Raw genomic sequence first — 20587 nt, 5'->3', positions numbered from 1 at the left:
CCGGGTTATTGCACAAGACACTGTCACTGACGCCATAGGACGCTTTTATGTCAGGGGGCTTGACAATATTCATTTCACTTTCACCTTATGTTCCGGAGAAAAGGCCGTGTGGAGAACCACAGCAATTTCCTGAGAGATCGACACCAAAACTGAAGCATCCAAAAAGTGGTTAATAAGACAATTTTAGCCTTGGAAATATCTCTGAAGTGCTCGAAAGAGTGCCACATTTTCATTCTGCTCAGTCTTCTGACTTATATTATATATTCAGGATCTGTGCTCATCCTGCTTGAGAAATCTGTGATAGAGTTCTTTACTCTGTTGACTAAGCTAATTATCTTTTTTATTTTTTTCGTAATCTAAGTAACACTGATTAATTTCAATTAAACTGAACACATGCTCCCTTCAAATCACCGTTATTTCAATCTAACTGTTGCATTTCTTATATAATCAATATTTTAAACAATCAGAAACAGTTGTATTTCAAAGTCATTTGTGTGTGTGTGTGTGTGTGTGTGTGTGTGTGTGTGTGTGTGTGTGTGTGTGTGCGCGCGCTCATGCTCAGACTAATTTCAACCCCTTTTGTGGATGGCTGATTATCACAATCTGTAGCTTAAGTTCAGGGGGAGCAGCAGCGTTAAGTCCTTCAGAGTGAGCGAAAGACGAGGAGGAAAGAGTCGGCATGGCCCAGAAAAATAACTGTAAGTTGATGTTCTGATTATGTTAATATTTTTAAAAAAATGTTAGTAGTCGAGTTGATTACGAACAAGAGCTCTAATGAGCTACTAGCATGCCTTGTTGACACATAACATATTTTTCACTGAAAACCTGTTATTTGTTGCCTCAGTTTTTGATTTTCATTCTTTTGAGACTTAATTATTGCTTCTCTCACTTAAGAGAAACAATGCTCCAATCATTTCATAATGATTTTCATCTCGGGTCGTCATGTGCAAGTCCCAGGTTTTATGCTCATGCATAAAATAGAACTACATTAGAAAGAAAAAGGTGTACATCCTGTATAGAGGTGTAATGATTATTTGTTGTTTCCTTCCTGCAAGTTACGTGAGTGTTTTGAGCGCATTGTGAAATCCAGCAGGAATTTGTTATTGCAACAAGAGACAGATTAGTTTCACTGAGCTCTCATTCTCTCTCTTTCCTTATGTCCCTCTTAAACATCCAGTTCAATTCTCCATCAGGGAATATAGACCCTCGGATCAACATGTGGTCACGTCGCTCTTTTGCGACGGGATACGTGAACATGTATACCCAGCTTTCTTCAAGGCCATGAGCCACCCCGACCACATTGGCATTGCTCTGAGCATTTCCATGGCCGGTTATGTTCTTGGAGGCAGCTCCTACTTCCAAGCTCTACTCTTTGGCAGTGCGTGGGCCGGCCTCATCTATTACTGCTGCCACGAGATCTACGATGGCTACGTGGCGAGGAGGCTGAACACAGACATGGCTGACATCGGAGCCAACTACCTGGAAAACCCAGATAACGGTTTCTGGGTGTTGGAAGCGGACGTCAAAGGCCGGTCCAAGGTGGTGGGGATGGTGGCAGTGACGGGGAAAAGGGGAGAGGAGGAAGGTGAGCGGTTCGATGAGTGCAACGGAGGAGCCACGGGAGGAGGCTCAGAGTTCGCCCAAGAAGCTGGTGACGGGAGTTACGGCGAGATGTCCCACATCGTCGTGGTGTTTCCATGGCGGCGCAAAAACCTGGGTTCACAGCTGATGAGGAAGGCCCTTGATTTCTGCAAAGAGCGAGGATATGCTCGCCTTGTTCTGGACGTCAGCGTGCCACAGAAGGAAGCCATTTCCCTGTTCCACAAATGTGGTTTTGTTCAAACTGCATCCCACAGCAGCACACACGCTAATCGCTTGTTCTCCAAACTGGCCAGAATAAATGTGATGCGGATGGAGAAGTTCATTTGATGAACTTTAGACCGCGGCTCCTGGTTCAACCCTCCACTGTGCATCGAGAAAATATCAGTTCATTTATGCCTCTTGTCTCGTTTAATGCAAAACATATTTCTGTTCATATCTCCAGCTGGTTATCATGGTAGCTTGAAAAAGATACATTAAATGTAATGTTTTTTTAACAAAGCAGTATTAATCACCTTTTTCCTCGTGTTTCTTCTTGCCTTGATGTGTTATGCATCCACCTGCTCCCCTGATAGTCCGTTGCCCACAAGCATGGAAAACAATTAGCCAATCGGTTAGCTTCTGTGGTCAGATTCACTTATACATTGCACACCAAATAACAATACATTTCATTAATTATAAAATTAATTATCAGTAATTAAACATAACAGACTGTATTCACATTCAATTATTGTTCTCATGTCCAATAAGGAATACAAACATATGTGAGAAAGGGGAAATTAAGTCATTTAGAAGCAGGAAACTTTCTTTTTAAGCCTCTTTTCAGGGAGAAGCTGAATCCCTCTGCCTTGGAGGAATTAATGCCAGCTGACTTCTAAGACCTCACAACTCTATGCTTAAAATACCAATGAAAACTGCAATAGTACCAGGACACTGGGAGGTTTAACATTCTTTGGAGCTGAAAGAGCTGTGTGTGTGTGTGTGTGTGTGTGTGTGTGTGTGTGTGTGTGTGTGTGTGTGTGTGTATGTGGGGGGTGGGGGGGGGGGCATAAAAAGAGGATAAAGAGTTGAGTATATATGCTTTCAGGTCATCTTGCACAAGGCAAAGATTATCGACACCTAACAATAGAGAAAAAGCTTATGATGTGTGCGAGGAGGGACCGGACACTCGAGGTTAAAGGGGTCGTGGGAGTTATTCTTTTATGGTAAATTAAATGGATAGTTAGCTGCCAATTCTGAATGTGAACAAGGAGCTTCCTGCCAATTGTTCCGCCTCATGCCAGCAATAATAAACCTCTTGTCAGCCACATGCATTGTGCAGCTTCAGCTAGACAACGCAGATTATTACCTCAGAAATCCCCCAAAAGGTGATGAGAATTTCCAAAATATTATCAGAGCCACACAGTACCTGCTTATCTTGGAGGAGTGTGTGTCCACGGTAAGCCTGTAAGGGAAAACATCAAGCAGCAATCAAACCAGTGTGTGCAATGACAGGTGTGGTCTAAATGAGTTTCAAGAGGGAGTACTGTATGAACAGAGCAGTTTGGCACTGACACACACACACACACACACACACACACACACACACACACACACACACACACACACACACACACAGAGGCTTTGGGCATCAATCATTCCTGCTGAGGCCGTCAGGAAAAGAATTAGGCTGGTGGCCAGCAGGCAGGTGTTGAACTAGCCAGAGGGAAGATGAGCATTAATGCTGGCCAACCTGTTGTCATCCTCGCACAATTAGCCGTGCAACTGGCCTCAAGGTAATGGCAGCTTGATTGTAATTCCTCTCATACACACGCTTCACGGATGAGTCAGTTGCCTTTTTAGAGGTATGTAAGAGAAAAAAGCTTTGCAAACCCTAGGGAGAAAAGTCTGAATTTCTGCAGCTATAGTTCCTAGAATGTATTCATGTTATACTGCCTCACAACATTGAATCATAGTAGATTTGATGTGGCATTTTGGCACTGATGAAAAGAATACGACCCCTTTTGTCAAACAAAGCTCTCTCTGTGTGAAAGTATTCACCCTGTCCAAGTCAGTAATTAGCAGATGCTCTTTTGGCAGAGAACACAGCACATCTGAACACATCCTGTCAGGTTGCATGGGGAGCACGAGTGAACGGCCCTTTTCAAGTCAAGCCACACATTTTCAACTGTATTGAGATCTGGCTCCGATGTGATTCAGTCCCTCTGGGATAGTGACGTGTTTTAAACCATTCCGGTGTAGCTCCATCATTTAAAGGCGTGACAATCAATTGAAGCTCCTCGACTGCACATCACTGATTTGACTAATGAAGCGACTTCTAAGACCAAATAACTGCAGCATTGATGTTTCAGGTGTGCTTATTAAAGGGGGGTTAATACATTTAGATCATTATAGAGATGTATTTTCCCTTTGACACTAATGGGCGGTTTTCTGTTGATGAGTGGAAATAAAGTCATGTGAATTCGACATTCATTTAATGTTGTAAAAAAACAATAAGGCATGAACACTTTCAAGTTGGGTGAATAGCTGGGACATTTCATTTTTGTATGGATGCATGCATAGACCAGCAAAGCAATAATTGGATTTATTTGCATATTTAATTACTTAATTAGTGTTGTTTTAAAACATCGTTCTGTTTTATTTTTTTGCTTGTGACATTCTTACTTTCTTTTCATGCCTCCACGCTGGCGACAGCCTCGGCCGAAGACATTATGTGTTCGGGTTGTCAGTCCATCCATGTACGTACGTACCATTCTTCTGACAGCAATATCTCAGGAACGCCGGGAGGGAATTTCTTTAAACTTGGACTCATGGATGAACTGATTTTAATTGATTGGTCAAAGGTCAAGGTCACTGTGATATTGCAGACCAACATGGTCATATAACCGCGAGGCAGTGATTCTAGTTTTGGTATAAAAAGGTGTACATGGAAAAAAACTTATAGGGGCTTTATATCATTTTGTCATTATTGGACTGGAGGTCTTCCAAATTTAAGATAAGATGAGATCAATGAAATGGTCAGACTCTCATCAAAGGATGAGCTCAGGAAATTCAATAGGAAAACATCTCTTTGTCCACTATGTGTGTGTGTGTGTGTGTGTGTGTGTGTGTGTGTGTGTGTGTTTTTGTGTCTGTGCATGTGTGTGTGCGTGCAGGGATAATCTTGAGCATTACTGCCTTTATGCATTCTCACCATGAGGCAGGCTGTATTGTATTAATCTGACTCGGATCAAGATCGAGACCTTGTAGTTTATCACAGGAAAAAGATAATACATCTTACGGCAAACTTGGATGACACTTGCAAAGTAATAACAAAGCAAGTAATCAACTGAACAAACAACACCTGTATGTAAACAACCCTGCCTCTTTTTCTTTATTAACACTCTTATTAAATAAGCAAAGATTATGGAGATTAATTGCACCCGGATACCAGTCGCCTATGTGCTGTTGTCTCAAAGCCAGACGTAGATTTGTTTGGATCATACATCATCACATGCTCTTCACCTCCACCTTGCATAATCACTGTTCATCTTCTCTGTTGCACCACAGGAAGTTTATTTTTGGCCAATGCTGCTGAACCTCCCTGCAAAGACCTGGCCAGTTACTTTAGTATTAAAACACCAGGAACTTTGGCACACTACACAAACAGATTAAATCCGCTGCATTTTAGGAGCCTACCATTATGCAGAATGTGCACTTCCTTTTACTGAATAATGGGTCAATTATTTGCTGCATGGTTCAAGAATGATAAATATGTTTTTCTATAAGAGCAGAGCATTGGACCCCAGTGCACGCTCGGAGACACTAACAGGTAAAGTATGAACAACTGGATCCTTAAATTACAGCTTACAGTACAACAGTGGAACACGTATGAACCCACCATTAGTGTCTCATTATCATTCAAGGTTGGAGGTCAAATTATATGGATGAATGTGGGATTAGATAATGAGTCGGTATTAAATATGTTTACACCACCTCTGCATCGTGGATAAATGTTCCAGACAATATTAGGCAGCGGCTCTCGTTTGCTGGGCTGCAGCTCCACTGCAAGAGGACTGCTGGGATTTGGTCAAGGAAGTAATTGGACACAACAACATATGCAAAATTGATCACAGCTGTTGTAATTAGGAGAAATATGGGACAATTAATTTTGTCATGTTTCAGGCTCAGCGCTGAGTTACCCACAATGACTGCTCTCCAATATGCAAGACAGTGTAATCCTCTTATGGTGTGCTAACAATAAGTCTGCAATATAGGATAATGAAACAAGAGACTCTGCTCTCAATCACAGTAAGAATGTTGCATATTATAGAATAAAAATGACTAAACAAAATACATTTGGAGGACCAGTGTGTTGTAATTAGGGGGATTTATTGGCAGAAATTAAATATAATATTCATAATGATATTTTAATTAGTGTATAATCACCTGTAAGATACTTTACCGGCTTAAATATATATTTGCACAAGACAAAGACACCTTTTTCTTATGTTAACAACAATGTTTTGAGGTTTGTTTGTGAAACTTTGACTCATTTTGACTTTTTGTCAGTGTTTTTTTTTCTATTGTTGAGCTTTAAGAAAAGGTTTGCTCCAAGAGATGCTGAACTTGAAATGTATCAGTGGTTAACGTTACATGACACATTTCACTAAGCTGTACTGCAGCTGCCTTCATGATGCAGAAGAAAATGTATGTGGTTTGTGAAATATGATGCACTCTGTTGTTCAATATGGCTCTCAAAACCGACTTGTTGGTTCAATAGTTGATGGTGATGAGAAAATAAAGCTCGGATTTTTGTCCTCTGCATAAGACCAAGCACACTCAAAAGCCATTTTATAGTGAAATATATATAAATCCCCAGTCCTTAATAATGTACGTACATTCCCTAAATAAAAACATTTGACAAGCAAAAGCCATGATCCATTATATTTTGGAAATGTATTATTTCTAACAATTTACAGCATAATTCCGTCATATCTCTGAGCTTTTAGAGGTATTGAAGGAAGTAGAGAAAATAATCCCTGTTAAAAATGAGGAGCAGAAATCATTAAAAAACAGCTTTGATTGATCTCCATATTAACTAAAGACCTGCGGAAGTTATTTGACGGGGAAGTTGGAAGACTGTTCTTTATCACGCTCGTCCAATGAGTCATGGATTGAGTTGTGCTGCTGTGAGGGACATCTGGCACGTGCCGTTGTATTGAGGTGAGGAGAGGATAATGTCTCAGTCGGGGGGGGTGAGAGTTGTGCTCCGAGCCAGAGAAATAGACCAGTTATGGACTGTGATTTCACCTCGAGGGAATGACATCAAGGATACACGGCCATCTCCCAGTTATAGAGCCCTTGTTGCCAACTGTGACTGTATGTAACGCCATACAGGCCATCTGTTTTATCGTAATCTGACAGATTATGTATTTGTTAACAGTGGTGTTGTTTGCATTAGCCACGCTAGCATAAGTTGACTCTGTCCATGTTTCCAAGGTTGAAACTAAACCTCTTGTTCTTGCATTTACACGTATGAACAATTATTGCATATTTCAAAGAGACTATTTAAGTGTCAAATTAAAGCTATTATTTTCTGGGATGTTGACGTTTTATAAATTATGGGCTCGAAGAGAGAACGGCATGAATGTTTATAAATCATTTTCAAAAAGATGTCTGTCGGAAAGCTTTGTTTCCCTCAGCCGGTTGCAAAGACGACACAGCGCGAATGGAGGATGTGCAAAGCTGAGGTGTGAGCTTCAAAGTGAATCGAATGGTCCTGATGCTGGGCATTGACTGCTTTTGGAAGGAGATTTAATAGGCTCAGACAGAGAAACACCTTACATTTTTCATGAGGCTATTTCTCAGGTGTATTTGGGTTTGAACAAGCTGACAAACGTACGTGATATTTATAAACATGTGTTGTCGTCACTATATTTCATGTGTCTCCGAGGATCTGTTTGGGTAGAATTCGTACTTCTCAAGCAGAGGTCTCAAATGAAACACAGACATACCTGCTCGCAGAAAATTGTCTCTAAAGAACATTATTAGGTTATTGATAAATACCTCGTGAACACTTTGAGCCCACAAAGCCTGATGACAGGGTGAGTATAATTCAGACGAAATGCAGTCAATACACCATGCCATACTCTGTGGATAGATGGATTGATACATACATAGATAGATCGAGGGCTGCAGGATGTGAGGAAATATGTGACACGCGTTAACATTGTTGAATATAGCGATAACACTATTACTTGCGATAGATAAACAAATACGATAGTGTACTCAGTTTTGCCTTTTTCTGCATTTAGTACTTTGCTAAAATAGTTGTTAGTTTAATAAAAGTTGTTTGTTTAATAAAATAAATGAATGAACATTGTTTTATTGAACAAATGAAACATTTGACTGAATACAAAAGTTTATAGTTGACGTCGAGATGACGATATATATAAACAATATGAATAGATCATTTTTTCTGTTTCTTTTGTTGGCTGTGGGTTGATATCAAAGTGGTGTCAGGATCTGTAGTGTTGTGTCGTGTTTCCTGTTTTATTTTGAAGTCCTTGTCTCTCGTGTCCTCTGTTTCTCTGCACTTCCTGTCCCTGTCATTGTCTGCCCTGTCCCTGATTGTTTCCTCCTGTGTCCAATCACCTGCACCAGCCCTCTGTATTTAAGTCCTGTTCATGTCATTCCCCTTGGTCGGTTCGTCTTGTCTAGATCATTGAAGATCATGTGTGTGAGACCTGTTTTGTTTGTTTTGAATCCTGTTGAGCAATAAAGTTGCCTTTTCCAGTGTTGATGGCGTTTGGGTCCAGTGTCCTGCAGCTGCGCACATAACAGAACGAACCGACCACAGATGGACCCAGCCTACAACCCCTTTGAAGGCACCCGCTTGGCCTATGGGGGCTCTCGTAGCCTCCAGAAGGGGAACTACAACCCCCATAGGGTCTCGGCACCAGACCCCTTCAACGGGACCCGTTGGGCTTATGGGGGGCCTCGTAGCCACAGGGGCAGAGGTCACGCAGGCCCAGCCCCGGAGTGGGGGGGGCGCAAACCTCCGGACCGCGTTGGTGGAGGGTTCTGGCTGCCGCCTCCGTGCCGCAGACCACTCCGGTTCCCGCAGTCGCCTCCGTGCTGCAGCCCTCGCCTGTTCCTGTTGCCGCCTCCGTGTTCCGGCCAACCCCAACTTCCTGTGACCTGTCGGACTTCCGGCCGGCCCTTGCTTCCCTTGCCTTGTCCCAGGACGCTCTCCGGGACATGGAGTCCCTCCGAGCGGTGAGCATGGTCCTGCTTCGGCCGCAGTCCACGCTGGTTCCTGCCGACGCTGTGCCGCAGTCCACGCCGGTTCCTGCCGACGCTGCGCCGCAGTCTTTCTCAATCAGCCTCTTATGATGAGCGGTGTGGTGCAGGAACACACTTCTGTTAAAAGTGAAACAGTTTGGGTTGTTACATAGGAGCTATTTTTGGAGTTGTGTTTTTCTCTATACTCTTCTAGCTGGTTTGAAGTGGGCTCAGTTCACAAAGGCAATGTCACTCAGCACAGAACTAGATTTTCAACATTTTAATTTATGCACATCAATCAGGGGCGTGGACCAAAGTGCTGATTCCAACCACACAGTACCTATCCGCCCCAACCATCTCCACATGGCTCGCGTGCAGTAGGTACATTCATTTAGATGCACTACACACATAATTAAATTTCCTCATGAGACACAATTGGTAACACAAAATTAGTAGTATATTAACTTAATTATTCTAGGAGACAGGGTTGGTGTGGGGAGGCAGTTAGCCTTGAGGACGCCACTTCTGGAGGGCTGCGGTTTTTGGCCACTGAGGATACCGTTAAGCTAGCTGTTGATAGTCAGTAAATAACTCCAAAAACAAGGGCTGCCTGCTTGTTAAAACACAAGATCCGTTTTCTATTTCTATCCAGGATGAATACAAACTATGTGACAAGGCTTTGGGGTTGCTTAATGACACCTCTGACGGACCTGGGATGATAAATGAAAGTATATGTAGTGTAACGAATTACTTTGATGAGACAGACAGACAAAAGCAGCATTAAATAGAGAACTGATAGAGAGTGAGCGTGGTCTGAGACTTTAAACAGAGATCGAGGCTTTTCCAAGGTTAGCGCCACAGAAAGTGAAATGCATCCTGCCTGCAGGCACACATCTCACCATCCGGTTCACTCTCTCTCCTGTGGGAATGGCTTTAGTTGGATTTTTAATTATCCAACTCTGATTTCTAAATTAGTTTTTTTTTTTTTTTTATCCCAAAACTAATAATAACAAAAGACAGTGATGTATCTTGGGAGATTTGAATATGCTTATGGAGAGACAGATTGTTCTTTATCCTAGCCGTCAGAGATTACCACCTCCACTCAGAAGGCTATAAGCAAATGAAAACACTTGTAAGACAATTAAATGACACAATCACACCAAGGTCTTAATCAGTATTTTTCATAGCCTGAGCGTGAGAATCACATTAATTCACGTCTCATCGATAGTCTGTTTGCAGAATAATTAAAACAGGTGAGAAAAGCTTGATGTTTGTTGAATGATGAAGAAAGTGATTTGTAGTAACTACGCTGGATGCGAGCAAATTTGCTGACGTGATACAGCAAGATACGTTGATTTTCAGAAATATAATACTGGGGTCTGCAAGTGAAGCAATCCTGATGGATGCTGTGTCTTCAAATCACAACAATATGTCTTCCTCTCCAACTGGATGAAAGCTCACCCATCCGTCCGCCCCCACACAGACTCACCGGCTCACGCACACAAGCAGACTCCCCGACAAACCTTCATCCTTCATTTGCTGGCGCCGTCTCAGTCCGCGTCCCTCTGTACACCTGAAACACGACACCTACACTCACTAATTTTGACCGAGCTACACCACAAGGCGGCCTCTGCTGGGGCTTCGAGGTGAGAAGACATGATTATTACCTAAAGGCAACATAGTGAATCGCAGCAGCTTAGACAGCAGCTACAGAGGAGGATAGACAGATGGTCATTACCAATTCTGTGTGATGCATCGAGACTGAGCAGTCTGCTTTGGATCTCTTGGTGTGTACCATCTCTAGGTTTGGCAGCAGACACCTATGCGATGACTTCGGAATAAGCACATCAGGAGACTTTATTGTAGCTGGATATTGTTTGTGATTCCTGACAAATTTCCGGAAGATTTCCCTCTCTTGCAGCTTGTTGTAACCCCGACACGGCGCGGTCCCTGCGCGGTTATTCTCAGCCCATCATCAGATTCATGACTACGGAAAAAGCTGATGAGACAAAAATAAGCGCCATCTGAGGGGCCTCGCATTACGATGTCTTGGCATTGAACACGTTTCTGCAAACCAAGGCATATGTTAAGTGTCGACAACTCATGAATACTTTTCATATCAGCCTCGTATCACGCTTACATACAGTACATGTCATTAACGTCATAAACGTGCATGTTATTAATGGTATGAAAAAAAACGAATTGCTTAAAGGTTACAAAAAAAAAGATGTTATGTGTGTGTAATGTGTTAAAATGATGATGTTACAACATACCGTAACAACATAACCCCCTGTAAAGAGATAACCCTAAATAAACAAAAACACGGTACAAGCGTAACAATGTTTCGTAAGTCAACGTTTAGTTTTGGTGTCCTGGGTGAAAGTCCTGTCCCATCCTTAAAACCCCTCCCACCCATTTGTAGAGCACCTTCTCGCTTGTAACTCTCAATAATGGTCACTAAATTAACTACATTAGTTGCTCATACTCGCTCTGACTGAATTCAATAATGTATCCATTGTTTGAAGAAACATACAGTGTTTGAAGAAACTGGTTCATTAACTGGCGAAACCGTGCTGAACTATGTCATGTCTTACTGATCCTTAGAATCTTGATAAGACTGAGATGAAAACATATTCTTAATATTATTATTTGATAGAAATAAAAGAAAAGAACATAATACAAATACATTATAAATATGATTTAAAAGGTTTTCCATGTCACTGTTAAAACATCCTTAAATAACCACGTTGGGGTAAAAAGAAATGTAAGAGGTTAAGAAGAATAAGAGTCTACAGTCAACCGAGAAACTCTGTGACGCCGTAGGCTCACTGGTGCTTTGAACTTAATGTTAATGTGCTGAATATTGATCCAGTCATTCATCATCTGGATGCCATGGACATCTGGACCTTCTATGACATTCCATTAAATCAGTTGTTGATGTATTTCAGTCTGGACCGAAGTGGTGGACTGACCAATGGACCAATCGAACGATAGACATTGCTCATAGAAATGTAGCCTTTTATTTACTTTATAAGAACAATACAAATACATTTAAAGTTATTTGTCTCACTTAAAATCATATACGGTGAAAATGCCTTAAATTTAGTGGGATAAAAGAACTGAGGCGATGCCTCCGAACGCATTTCAGCAGTTTGAAATGATCTTGATCAGTGTTTCAGTTAAGAAATGATAATGAAAATACATGAAGAATCATTGTGGCTCAGAGTGGAACCGGCACGCACTTTTATCTGGCCTCGTAAATATCTCTGCAGAGAGACACAGGGAAATGAACTCTCGACAGAACAGTAAATAACAGCGTTCAGTGTCAGACCAGCGCCGCATGCACACCGCTCTGCTCTTGACCTTGACGCGTTACTGTCAATTTTAAACCTGTTTGTACATATATATTACGCTGTATTCTTAAACTAATACTGTTCTGTTGTTTTCCAAGTTAAGATATGTCACCAAGAACATGATTAACATGATAACTGATGATAGGTGGTACAGAACGATTTATAAAATAAGGTTATAGTTCCACACATACCCACTTCAAGCTGTTATTCATGCAGCACTCGTGTCACAACATTACAATGCAGCTCTGTCAGAGAAAGGCACTCTCCTTAATAGTAAAGCAAGCTAATTATTACCAACGTTATGTTTCGTATTGTGCAAGTCAAATCCTACTTGGGCTGCCGATTATAGTAATAATGATGTGAGTCATATCATGTGAGTTTGTGTTATTGGTCCCAGTGGGGAGGTTCTCTTTCTGTTTGCCTACTCTACAGGGAACTACTAGTTTAGGATGCATGGTGCTGTTGGCCGACACTCAGGCAGGGCGGATGATTGCTAATACCGGAGTCTAAACCCTGATCCTCGAGACGATAGAGTTCACCTACTCGCTAAAATAGTCCGCTGATATTGATGTGGTAAACAGATAGAAGGTAGTGGATGTGAGTGTGCTGTTTCCTGCACTCTAAGAGATAAGGTGCTATGGCCCGTTACGTTTTCTTCTCGTTTAAACTCAGAATGTGTGTACTCACACTTGTAATTCAGTGCGTGGCACGTCGACAGCAAGGTTGCTCTAAACTAAAGCAGGTGATGGAAAGACACAGCATACTTACTTACCAAATTACAGATGAATGTTAACCTATTTTCAGGAGTCACCCGGGCGATGCCTTCGATAGTCGTCCCAAGGGTGTTTTAGATTGAGATGCCGTCACAAATGGAAGGAGGTATTCATGGGGGAAAGCTATTGGAGCGCTGAATGAACCCTGCCGGTCCAGATATGTGTTTGTTGAGACATCTCAATGAGTGTTTGCAGAAACGGCTGAGAAAAAAAGATTGGTTGGTCCAGATAATTACTCACATTCTCAATTTATTTTTTGTCAAACAAAAGACTTCTATCAACTGGTCAGACCTTGTGAGGGTCTGCCTGGGTTCAGACCTTTCAATTGGCCCACCCCACTGCGTTTGAGTCGACTGTTTTGTCTGGCATTGAGACATGAAATAGTGGTTTATAGATTAAAAAAGGATTTACCAATTAACTCAGCAGGGGGAATAACAATTAACCAATCAGCGCCAGAGGTGTTGCTATCACCGTTCTCAAGCTGTTGTCAACTGTGCACCGGAACCGAGGAGTAATAATAACAAGAATGTAGATCGCTGTTCACGCTGCTACAGAGACTGTTCTAAATCGATACAAAGTATTGATGTAAATATATATGGGAGAATTACACCAAAGGTACCTTACAAGAAGCCTGCGAGTTTGACGAAGCGTATTGTACACGACAGAAGGTACAACGTTATTGGACTGAATGTTAAATTGTGAAAGCCTGATTTTTAAGCCTATTAGAAAACACAAGAGGTGAACACCACAGGAACTGATCAACACTTTGGAAAGCAGATGTTATTGATTAATTGTGAATGAACACCAGTGTGGAAAATGTTTGCTGTAAGTGATCGCCTGTATTGAAGTTTTCCATTACTTGCCATCAAGATTAAAAATAGCATTATGCATTTTCATTGCATAAGAACCTTACGGGATAGTACTGATTGTTCCAGGTAATAGCAAACCTTCAGGCTTTGGGAAACGGAGTGAACTGCTTGTGGTACCATGGTATCGGTATTGGTATAGACGGGATATTGCCTTTGGAGGTGTCCATTATCAGGAATTAATGGACTTTGTGACGCGTTCTGGCCTGCACGTCTTGCATTCATTTCTGGTAATGGACACCTATTCGGGCATTATCCCTTACTTAAAATGTAAGTGAAGAACTTTATTATTCGTAACTAGGTTTAGATGTAGAAAGGTTTAAATGTAGAAATGGGATCAGCAAGAGACACTGACAGGCAAAGAGAATATCTATGGGTGAGCAGCAAGCCTTTTGAAGCAGAACTGTTTCAATGGGACTCTCTGTGTCTTTCACAAAGAACATGATTCTCCTTGATGAGGCATTGAGAGATAAATAAGTCAAAATCAACAACTAAACTGTTCACAAAAGAAGGTAGTTCTTCTTCTACTCTTTTTTAAGCAGATATGAACATGCATGATAAGTAAAGTCAGAAGTTTTGACAAACAAAAGCATTGTTCTTGTCAAACAACCTGAGCTCTAGAATTTCAGTTCTTTTCCGCGATTGAATTCTTCTTGTGGGGGAAACATGATTAATTGCTGGACTTGAGAAATGTTACAGCAATCAGATTGCTTTTTAGCCTTTTCCCCATTGATTTTCAGATTGATTAAGAAGCCCTTTGAGCTCTCAAATATAAGCATGGGTAATTGCAAAGCATGAGTAATCTGTTCTTCAAATCCGAAGAATACTTTAAAATATATAATACCAGATTTTGCACATGAAGGTTTGAGGTGTTTAGTTGTACGGATTTAATTCAAGTTGTGCCTTTAGTCACAAACCATGCTCAACCATCTGACTCTCACATTGGTGCTGTGCTCTGAGTATTGCCACAAAAAACAGACACATTTGGCTGTGGTTACATGCAAATTCAGACTTGAAAAGGTCTGAGTTTTGAGGGATCCCTTTTCATCAAGGCAAATATGTTTATTGATCAGATAAAAGAGTCTGTGAATTTGGCACGAAGGACTTTGATGTCTTTCAACTTCCAGGGTAACATCTCCTAATTAAATGAGTCACCGCTAGAGGAGCTACGTGTTTTGTTTTTGTGCTAAATAACATTTGAAAATCATTACCGCATTCCTGTTTTGAAAAGAAAGTTAAATTATCCAAAACAAGCAAAAATATCATCACATATACAACACATCCATCCCGCGAGGTTGATTCTCAAGCATCTGTGTGGTCAGGTCGCTGTTTGTTTCCTGTTTACAACCGTTCCGAGCTCATTTCTAATTAATATTTTAAGCATGACCACGATGGTTCCCTGATGTTATTATTATAATTGTAAAAAAACGACAACAAAGTTCCCCAAACCTTAAGGCCCTCATCAGAAAGAGCGTTTTTTAGAAGCCTGTCTTTTTGTAATTGTTTTCAAAGAGAGTGAAGGGTTTTTCCACTCTATACACCTCACTTTTTCACACTGAAACTCCTCGAGTCAGTAACGGTTCTTTTTGTAGAGACTTTTGCTGAATACCCAGAGGTATAGGGAATTTACTGACTCATTGTGAGATCCAGAATTATGTTCAGAAATAAATTTAAATGTTAAATGTAGAAATAATGTTTGAATAAATATGAACGGGTTTCATGGGATACCAGAGTTACAAGATGTAAAAAAATGTACGGTAACACAACACTAAAGGAAAACAGTCAAACAACAAACAGTGTCACATAGGACTACTCTATTTATTTAATCTGCATATGTCATTGCTAAGAAACCAGTAATGAATCATGTGATTTGTATGAAATGATACAGTTACTCACTGCAATCAGCTGAAGTTGAGTTGAAGTGTTGTGGACGTGCCAAATGTGTCCCCACACTCGGAGCTCATTAGGTCAAGAACCTCAAGTCGACCGACTGCAATTAGGTCTGAGACACCACTTTGAAACACACTTGAAGGGCGAGATTTCTTTCCTGTTGAAGCTTGTCTTTTTAGAATAAAATCTCCTCAAAATGCAGATTTAATCTCTCCTCTCTGCAAGTCAACATTAGTGTTTGTAAATGATGTATGGCACTGTATATGGAGGAAGAGCGGCAGGAATCAGTGAAACCTCCACCTGGGTTTAGAACGGGTTTAAAACACACATCAAACTATACTCGGCTGCATCCCGCTTAGCTTCAGATCAGTCTGAAAGGTCTTTTGCTGATTGGTCGATTTGCTCACATATTTATAGTCGGACTGTCTGTATATTGATTTGTCTTTTCAGACTGGGAGATGCTTTAAATATTCACTCCCTTAACAACTTCCATGCTTATTGTCCATCAAATCCACTAATGCACTTTGGATTTGAGTCATTCTTGAGCTGCCATGTCAGTTAAGTACTTCCCCCAACTCCTCCTTTCCTTCCTTCTGGGTTTCACAGGAGACAGATGACGGGACAATGGCAATTCATCTTCATCATGCCATTGGCATTACCATTATCACGCAGTTCTTTCCCCTACATAATGCAGCTCGTCTCACTCACGAATGCATTCAAAGGAAAAGTACGATACCCTGAGAGCTGGTCATGTCATTTGTGGTTAGCATCATCAAGACGTCGAGGAAGAGTCGATTGGAAGAAAACCGCAATGTGTGTGTTTGGTATGAAATGACCTGCTATGACGCAATCATGTTACCAAACATATTTAAAGTATCATTTTAAAGTAACCTACATGGAGCAGTGAATTATCTATACAGTAGGATCAGCTTATTTCTCAGGTGTAAAAAGTAATAATACAACAAAGAATATTGATTTATTCTTTGGGGAACGCCTTCTGTGGTGGCTTTACTCCCACTCTATTTCAGACGCCTCGCAGTGAACCAGCCTTATACACAACCTGGGCTTTGTGTTTATTTGAAAGATTGGATTTTTGATCAATAGATGTTAGGAGGGTGCTTTTTCTGCATGTTCTGTGTTCACTGACTAGGTAAATCACACTATCATAAGGACTGTACCTCGATATCTGCCTTTTTATAAACTCCACCTGGAATTAATGGGAATACTGTGATTTAGCTCCTCTATTCTTGCTTTTCTCTTCCTGAGAAATGATTTGGCAAAAATATCTGGGTTCCCTTGCACTCAGTCCCTCTGGATACTGACAGCTGTCTGAATAACAAAGGCAGCAATGTGAGTAATGAACCAACTGAAATCTCATCATATAGCGACTTTGAACAAGCCCCTCTGACCCTAACCCCAGCCTCTGAGCCTCACCAAATGAGCTCTTCATTTACTATTCATAAATCAGAATGAGGCCTGTTGCAAGCGCAGAGGTGCTCTGAAGAATAACACTGCATGCAAATATGGTTTTGCAATCCTTAAACCCAACAAATCCACAATTTTGTTCCAAGCTCCCGTATTCTGCCTCTGTGCACGGCGTGAAAGTACCGTTTTTTACAGCAGCCCTGTTTCATGCTCATGGAATTGTTTGGAACTCAGTTTCAACTCAGGTGGGATACAGTTTTTCAGGCATATTTTTTCATGTGAGCCAAAACGTGTTATTATTTAATGGCCCGTGCTTTGATCTGGCTAATGTATAATGCACTGGTATTAACCCATTTATTTCTGAATTTTTCTAAGATATGAACATATTTAAATCATGTGTCATTAGTCCCCCTTTGAAATAGCCAATATTTCTTTTCTAGATTTCATTGGAAAAGTAGGTGAACACGTGTGTTTTATGTTCTGTCACACAGATTAGATACTGTGCAGACATTTATAGACTGGATTAACATATTTCTCTTGAAGTCATACAAATTATTATATCATCATATAAATCTATCTCTTCAATACTATTAATTAAGAGGAGAAGCTGTTCATAAAACAATTGCATGTGTCTTATTTGTTTTGTTTGTATGTCCTTTTAAGTGCATTATTATTGCTCAAGTTGAAATTAATCTGCAAAAAATAGAATCTGAAAAATCCTCACAAAAACATTGTTGCATTACAGGTCAGGACAAGAGGTAGTGAGGTCAACACTGCTATTATCCACTATTGTCCCATTCTGTTGTGCTTGTCTCTTGTAATGCAGCATCTTTCAGCTGCATGGAGGCGTGTCCTTACTCCAAAGAAGGAAAATCATCTTTAAAAAAAAGAGAAGGAAAACATTCACGTCATGAATGTCCAAAAAGTCATGACAGACGACATGGTGTTCTTATTGCATGCAAAATGTCGTACAAATTGTTGTGCCAATCATACACTAATTGGTGAATGCGGGCTGGGGACATTTATGAGCAGAGACTGTATATTAAAAGTGGAGGTATTGTGACGTCACCCATTGGTTTGTGGACTGCCGTTTTGAAGCTTCGATTTTGACGATTTGCCCGTCGCCATCTTGACTTTTTTGCAGCCGATGAATAAAAGTTACCATATTTGGAATGTGGAGTGACGTAGAGATGCCGTAATCAGCTCAGGTAGCGGCAGCGATCTGTCAATCACAGTACTTTACTCTAAATGAGACCGTCATTTACAATGAACATCATGCTGAAACTCGTTGAGGCCATAGCCTCACTTCTGGTTCCTCATCTCAAAGTCCTTGTGTTATGAATTGGCTTTTTGTTAGACAAACGTCATAATGCCGACTTCACAGCCTCATTGTGTACACTCACGCCCATGTGACTTACTTCTGCCAATTGCATTCACGCTTCCAAAATAATAAAAGTAGTGTTTGTTTTGTGAAGATTATTTTACTGACCAAAACGTGTCATTATTATTATCTTCTGGAAAAAAATCCCATTTGGCTTTTTGTGCACCAGATTGATGTATTTCACTTTCAAATATAGCCTACTCAATGTTAAAGAGAATATTCCTGTATTTATTTCTAAATATATCCCAGATAATTATTAATATTGCAAAGTAGTTTTTTTTACAGCCCAATTAGTAAGATACACACATGCAGTGTCTGCAATGCTAATGTTTAAAGTTTATGTTAGATGATCATACTGCTCAATCTATTCCTTACATTTTTGTTCTGGTGTTTTTGCTTTTGGATTTCAATGTAAAGCACACAAAGTGCTAAATAAGATACAGCACATGCTTGTACGCGTGTTTTTTTGTTTTTGTTTTGCCCTAATGTCCTTTTGCTGACACCTTTTATCACACCTGCAATACATGTATTTTTCTGTTTAGAGAAGGCTCATGTTTTCCTTTAGATTAATGCTGAGTTATGCTTCAGTTCAGGGGTTATGTGTCCCTCCGGATGCAATCAAAGTGAACGGTGCTCTGCATGTCTCAGACCAAGTGCTGGAAACAATCCGGGTAAAGTGCTACACTGTTTAAAGATGATACACTCAATCACACCTCAATATTGTCTTCTGGAATGCCACTAGAAAGGTCAGATTTATGTTTGAAATTCAACACAACACACCTGCCACCTTTATAACTTTGAGGACAGGAACTCGTGCCACTAAAATCCTCTTTTCTGCAACAGCGTGGGTTTTTTCCCCCCACAGCTACACGACCATAAAACCACAGAGTGTAAAGTTCTCAGGATGACCTTCTGTTCGCTGTCTATTGAAATTCATGTAAAGTCGAGAGATGTGCAGTTTACTTAAAATGACTTTCTCGCGGTATCTTTCTTATCTCGTAAACAGTCAATCTGTCAGCATGAACACACCCGGGAACAAATCAAGCTGCAGTGGCAGATAATCTCCCTGCAAATGATTTGGGGATCAGATTCATTAACAGAGGGTATTATTGCTTTTTAGAGATACAACACAAACATCAGAGAACAGGATTTAACACATTTATTTACACCACTTTAATTCTAAAGAAAAAGGCCATTAGAAGCATATTTTCTGTCATTAATGGCACCATGTAACAATTACTAATGACACAGATTGCATTTCTTTTTTTATCCAAAATGTTTAAGACCCCGATGTGTCCTGCACCCATAAGACTGTGTGTGTGTATTGTATGTATTTCGAATCCAATTTAAACACCAAAGTATAGTGGTGATACAATTTGATGGATAAGCATCAGTTAGCTATGTTATACATAATCTGTTCAGACGTTTACTCTAAGCTTCCCATCCAACTTGGGCGGAATTTGTATTTTGTGTGTAAACAATGCCCAAAATATGCTTTGGATTATTTTCATTGAAAATGATCATCGTAATTTCAATAAGGTAATGTTCACATCATTTGGGAATCACAAAATACAACTGTAAACATTTAATGGTGAATTAAAAATACATGACATTTCTCTTCCAAAACAACGAAGGAAAATCAACTTTAGGCTCATATTTAATGTGCTATGACGAAATCAGATATCCCTGGTGTGTGGACATAAGTGCACATTGTGTTTATATTTCAATAAAGTCTGAGCTTGAGTACTCACACAGTAAATACAATGCAGTGCAATAACATTAATTTTTCACACAATGCGACAATACATTTTATGTCTTACAACTGACAGGTTTAAGACAGTAATATTTTCTTAATGATCCTGTTGTAAATTAAACTGTACCAGGAAGGTAGTTTGTTAAAATGTAAATATAGCTGCAACCTCAGAATACTAAGCTATCCAAAATGTTTTTTGTACAGTGTCTCTGACCACAACATGTGCATGAAATGGATTTTTCTTTTCAACTCTGAAATATCATACAAACATAAAACGAGGA

At 40.4% G+C, this 20587-nt stretch overlaps 1 protein-coding gene across 1 annotated transcript; it reads left to right on the top strand.

Moving 5' to 3' along the window:
• Positions 1 to 679: 679 nt before the first annotated feature.
• LOC117733147 (N-acetyltransferase family 8 member 3) lies at positions 680 to 1929 on the top strand. Its single transcript, XM_034536552.1, has 2 exons — positions 680 to 698; positions 1178 to 1929. The coding sequence occupies exons 1-2, from the start codon at positions 680 to 682 to the stop codon at positions 1927 to 1929; spliced, it is 771 nt and encodes a 256-aa protein (XP_034392443.1).
• Positions 1930 to 20587: the final 18658 nt, after the last annotated feature.

Source organism: Cyclopterus lumpus, chromosome 7 (assembly GCF_009769545.1).
Source record: "Cyclopterus lumpus isolate fCycLum1 chromosome 7, fCycLum1.pri, whole genome shotgun sequence".
Taxonomy (NCBI): Eukaryota; Metazoa; Chordata; class Actinopteri; order Perciformes; family Cyclopteridae; genus Cyclopterus; species Cyclopterus lumpus.
This window is presented reverse-complemented; position numbering and strand designations above follow the sequence as displayed.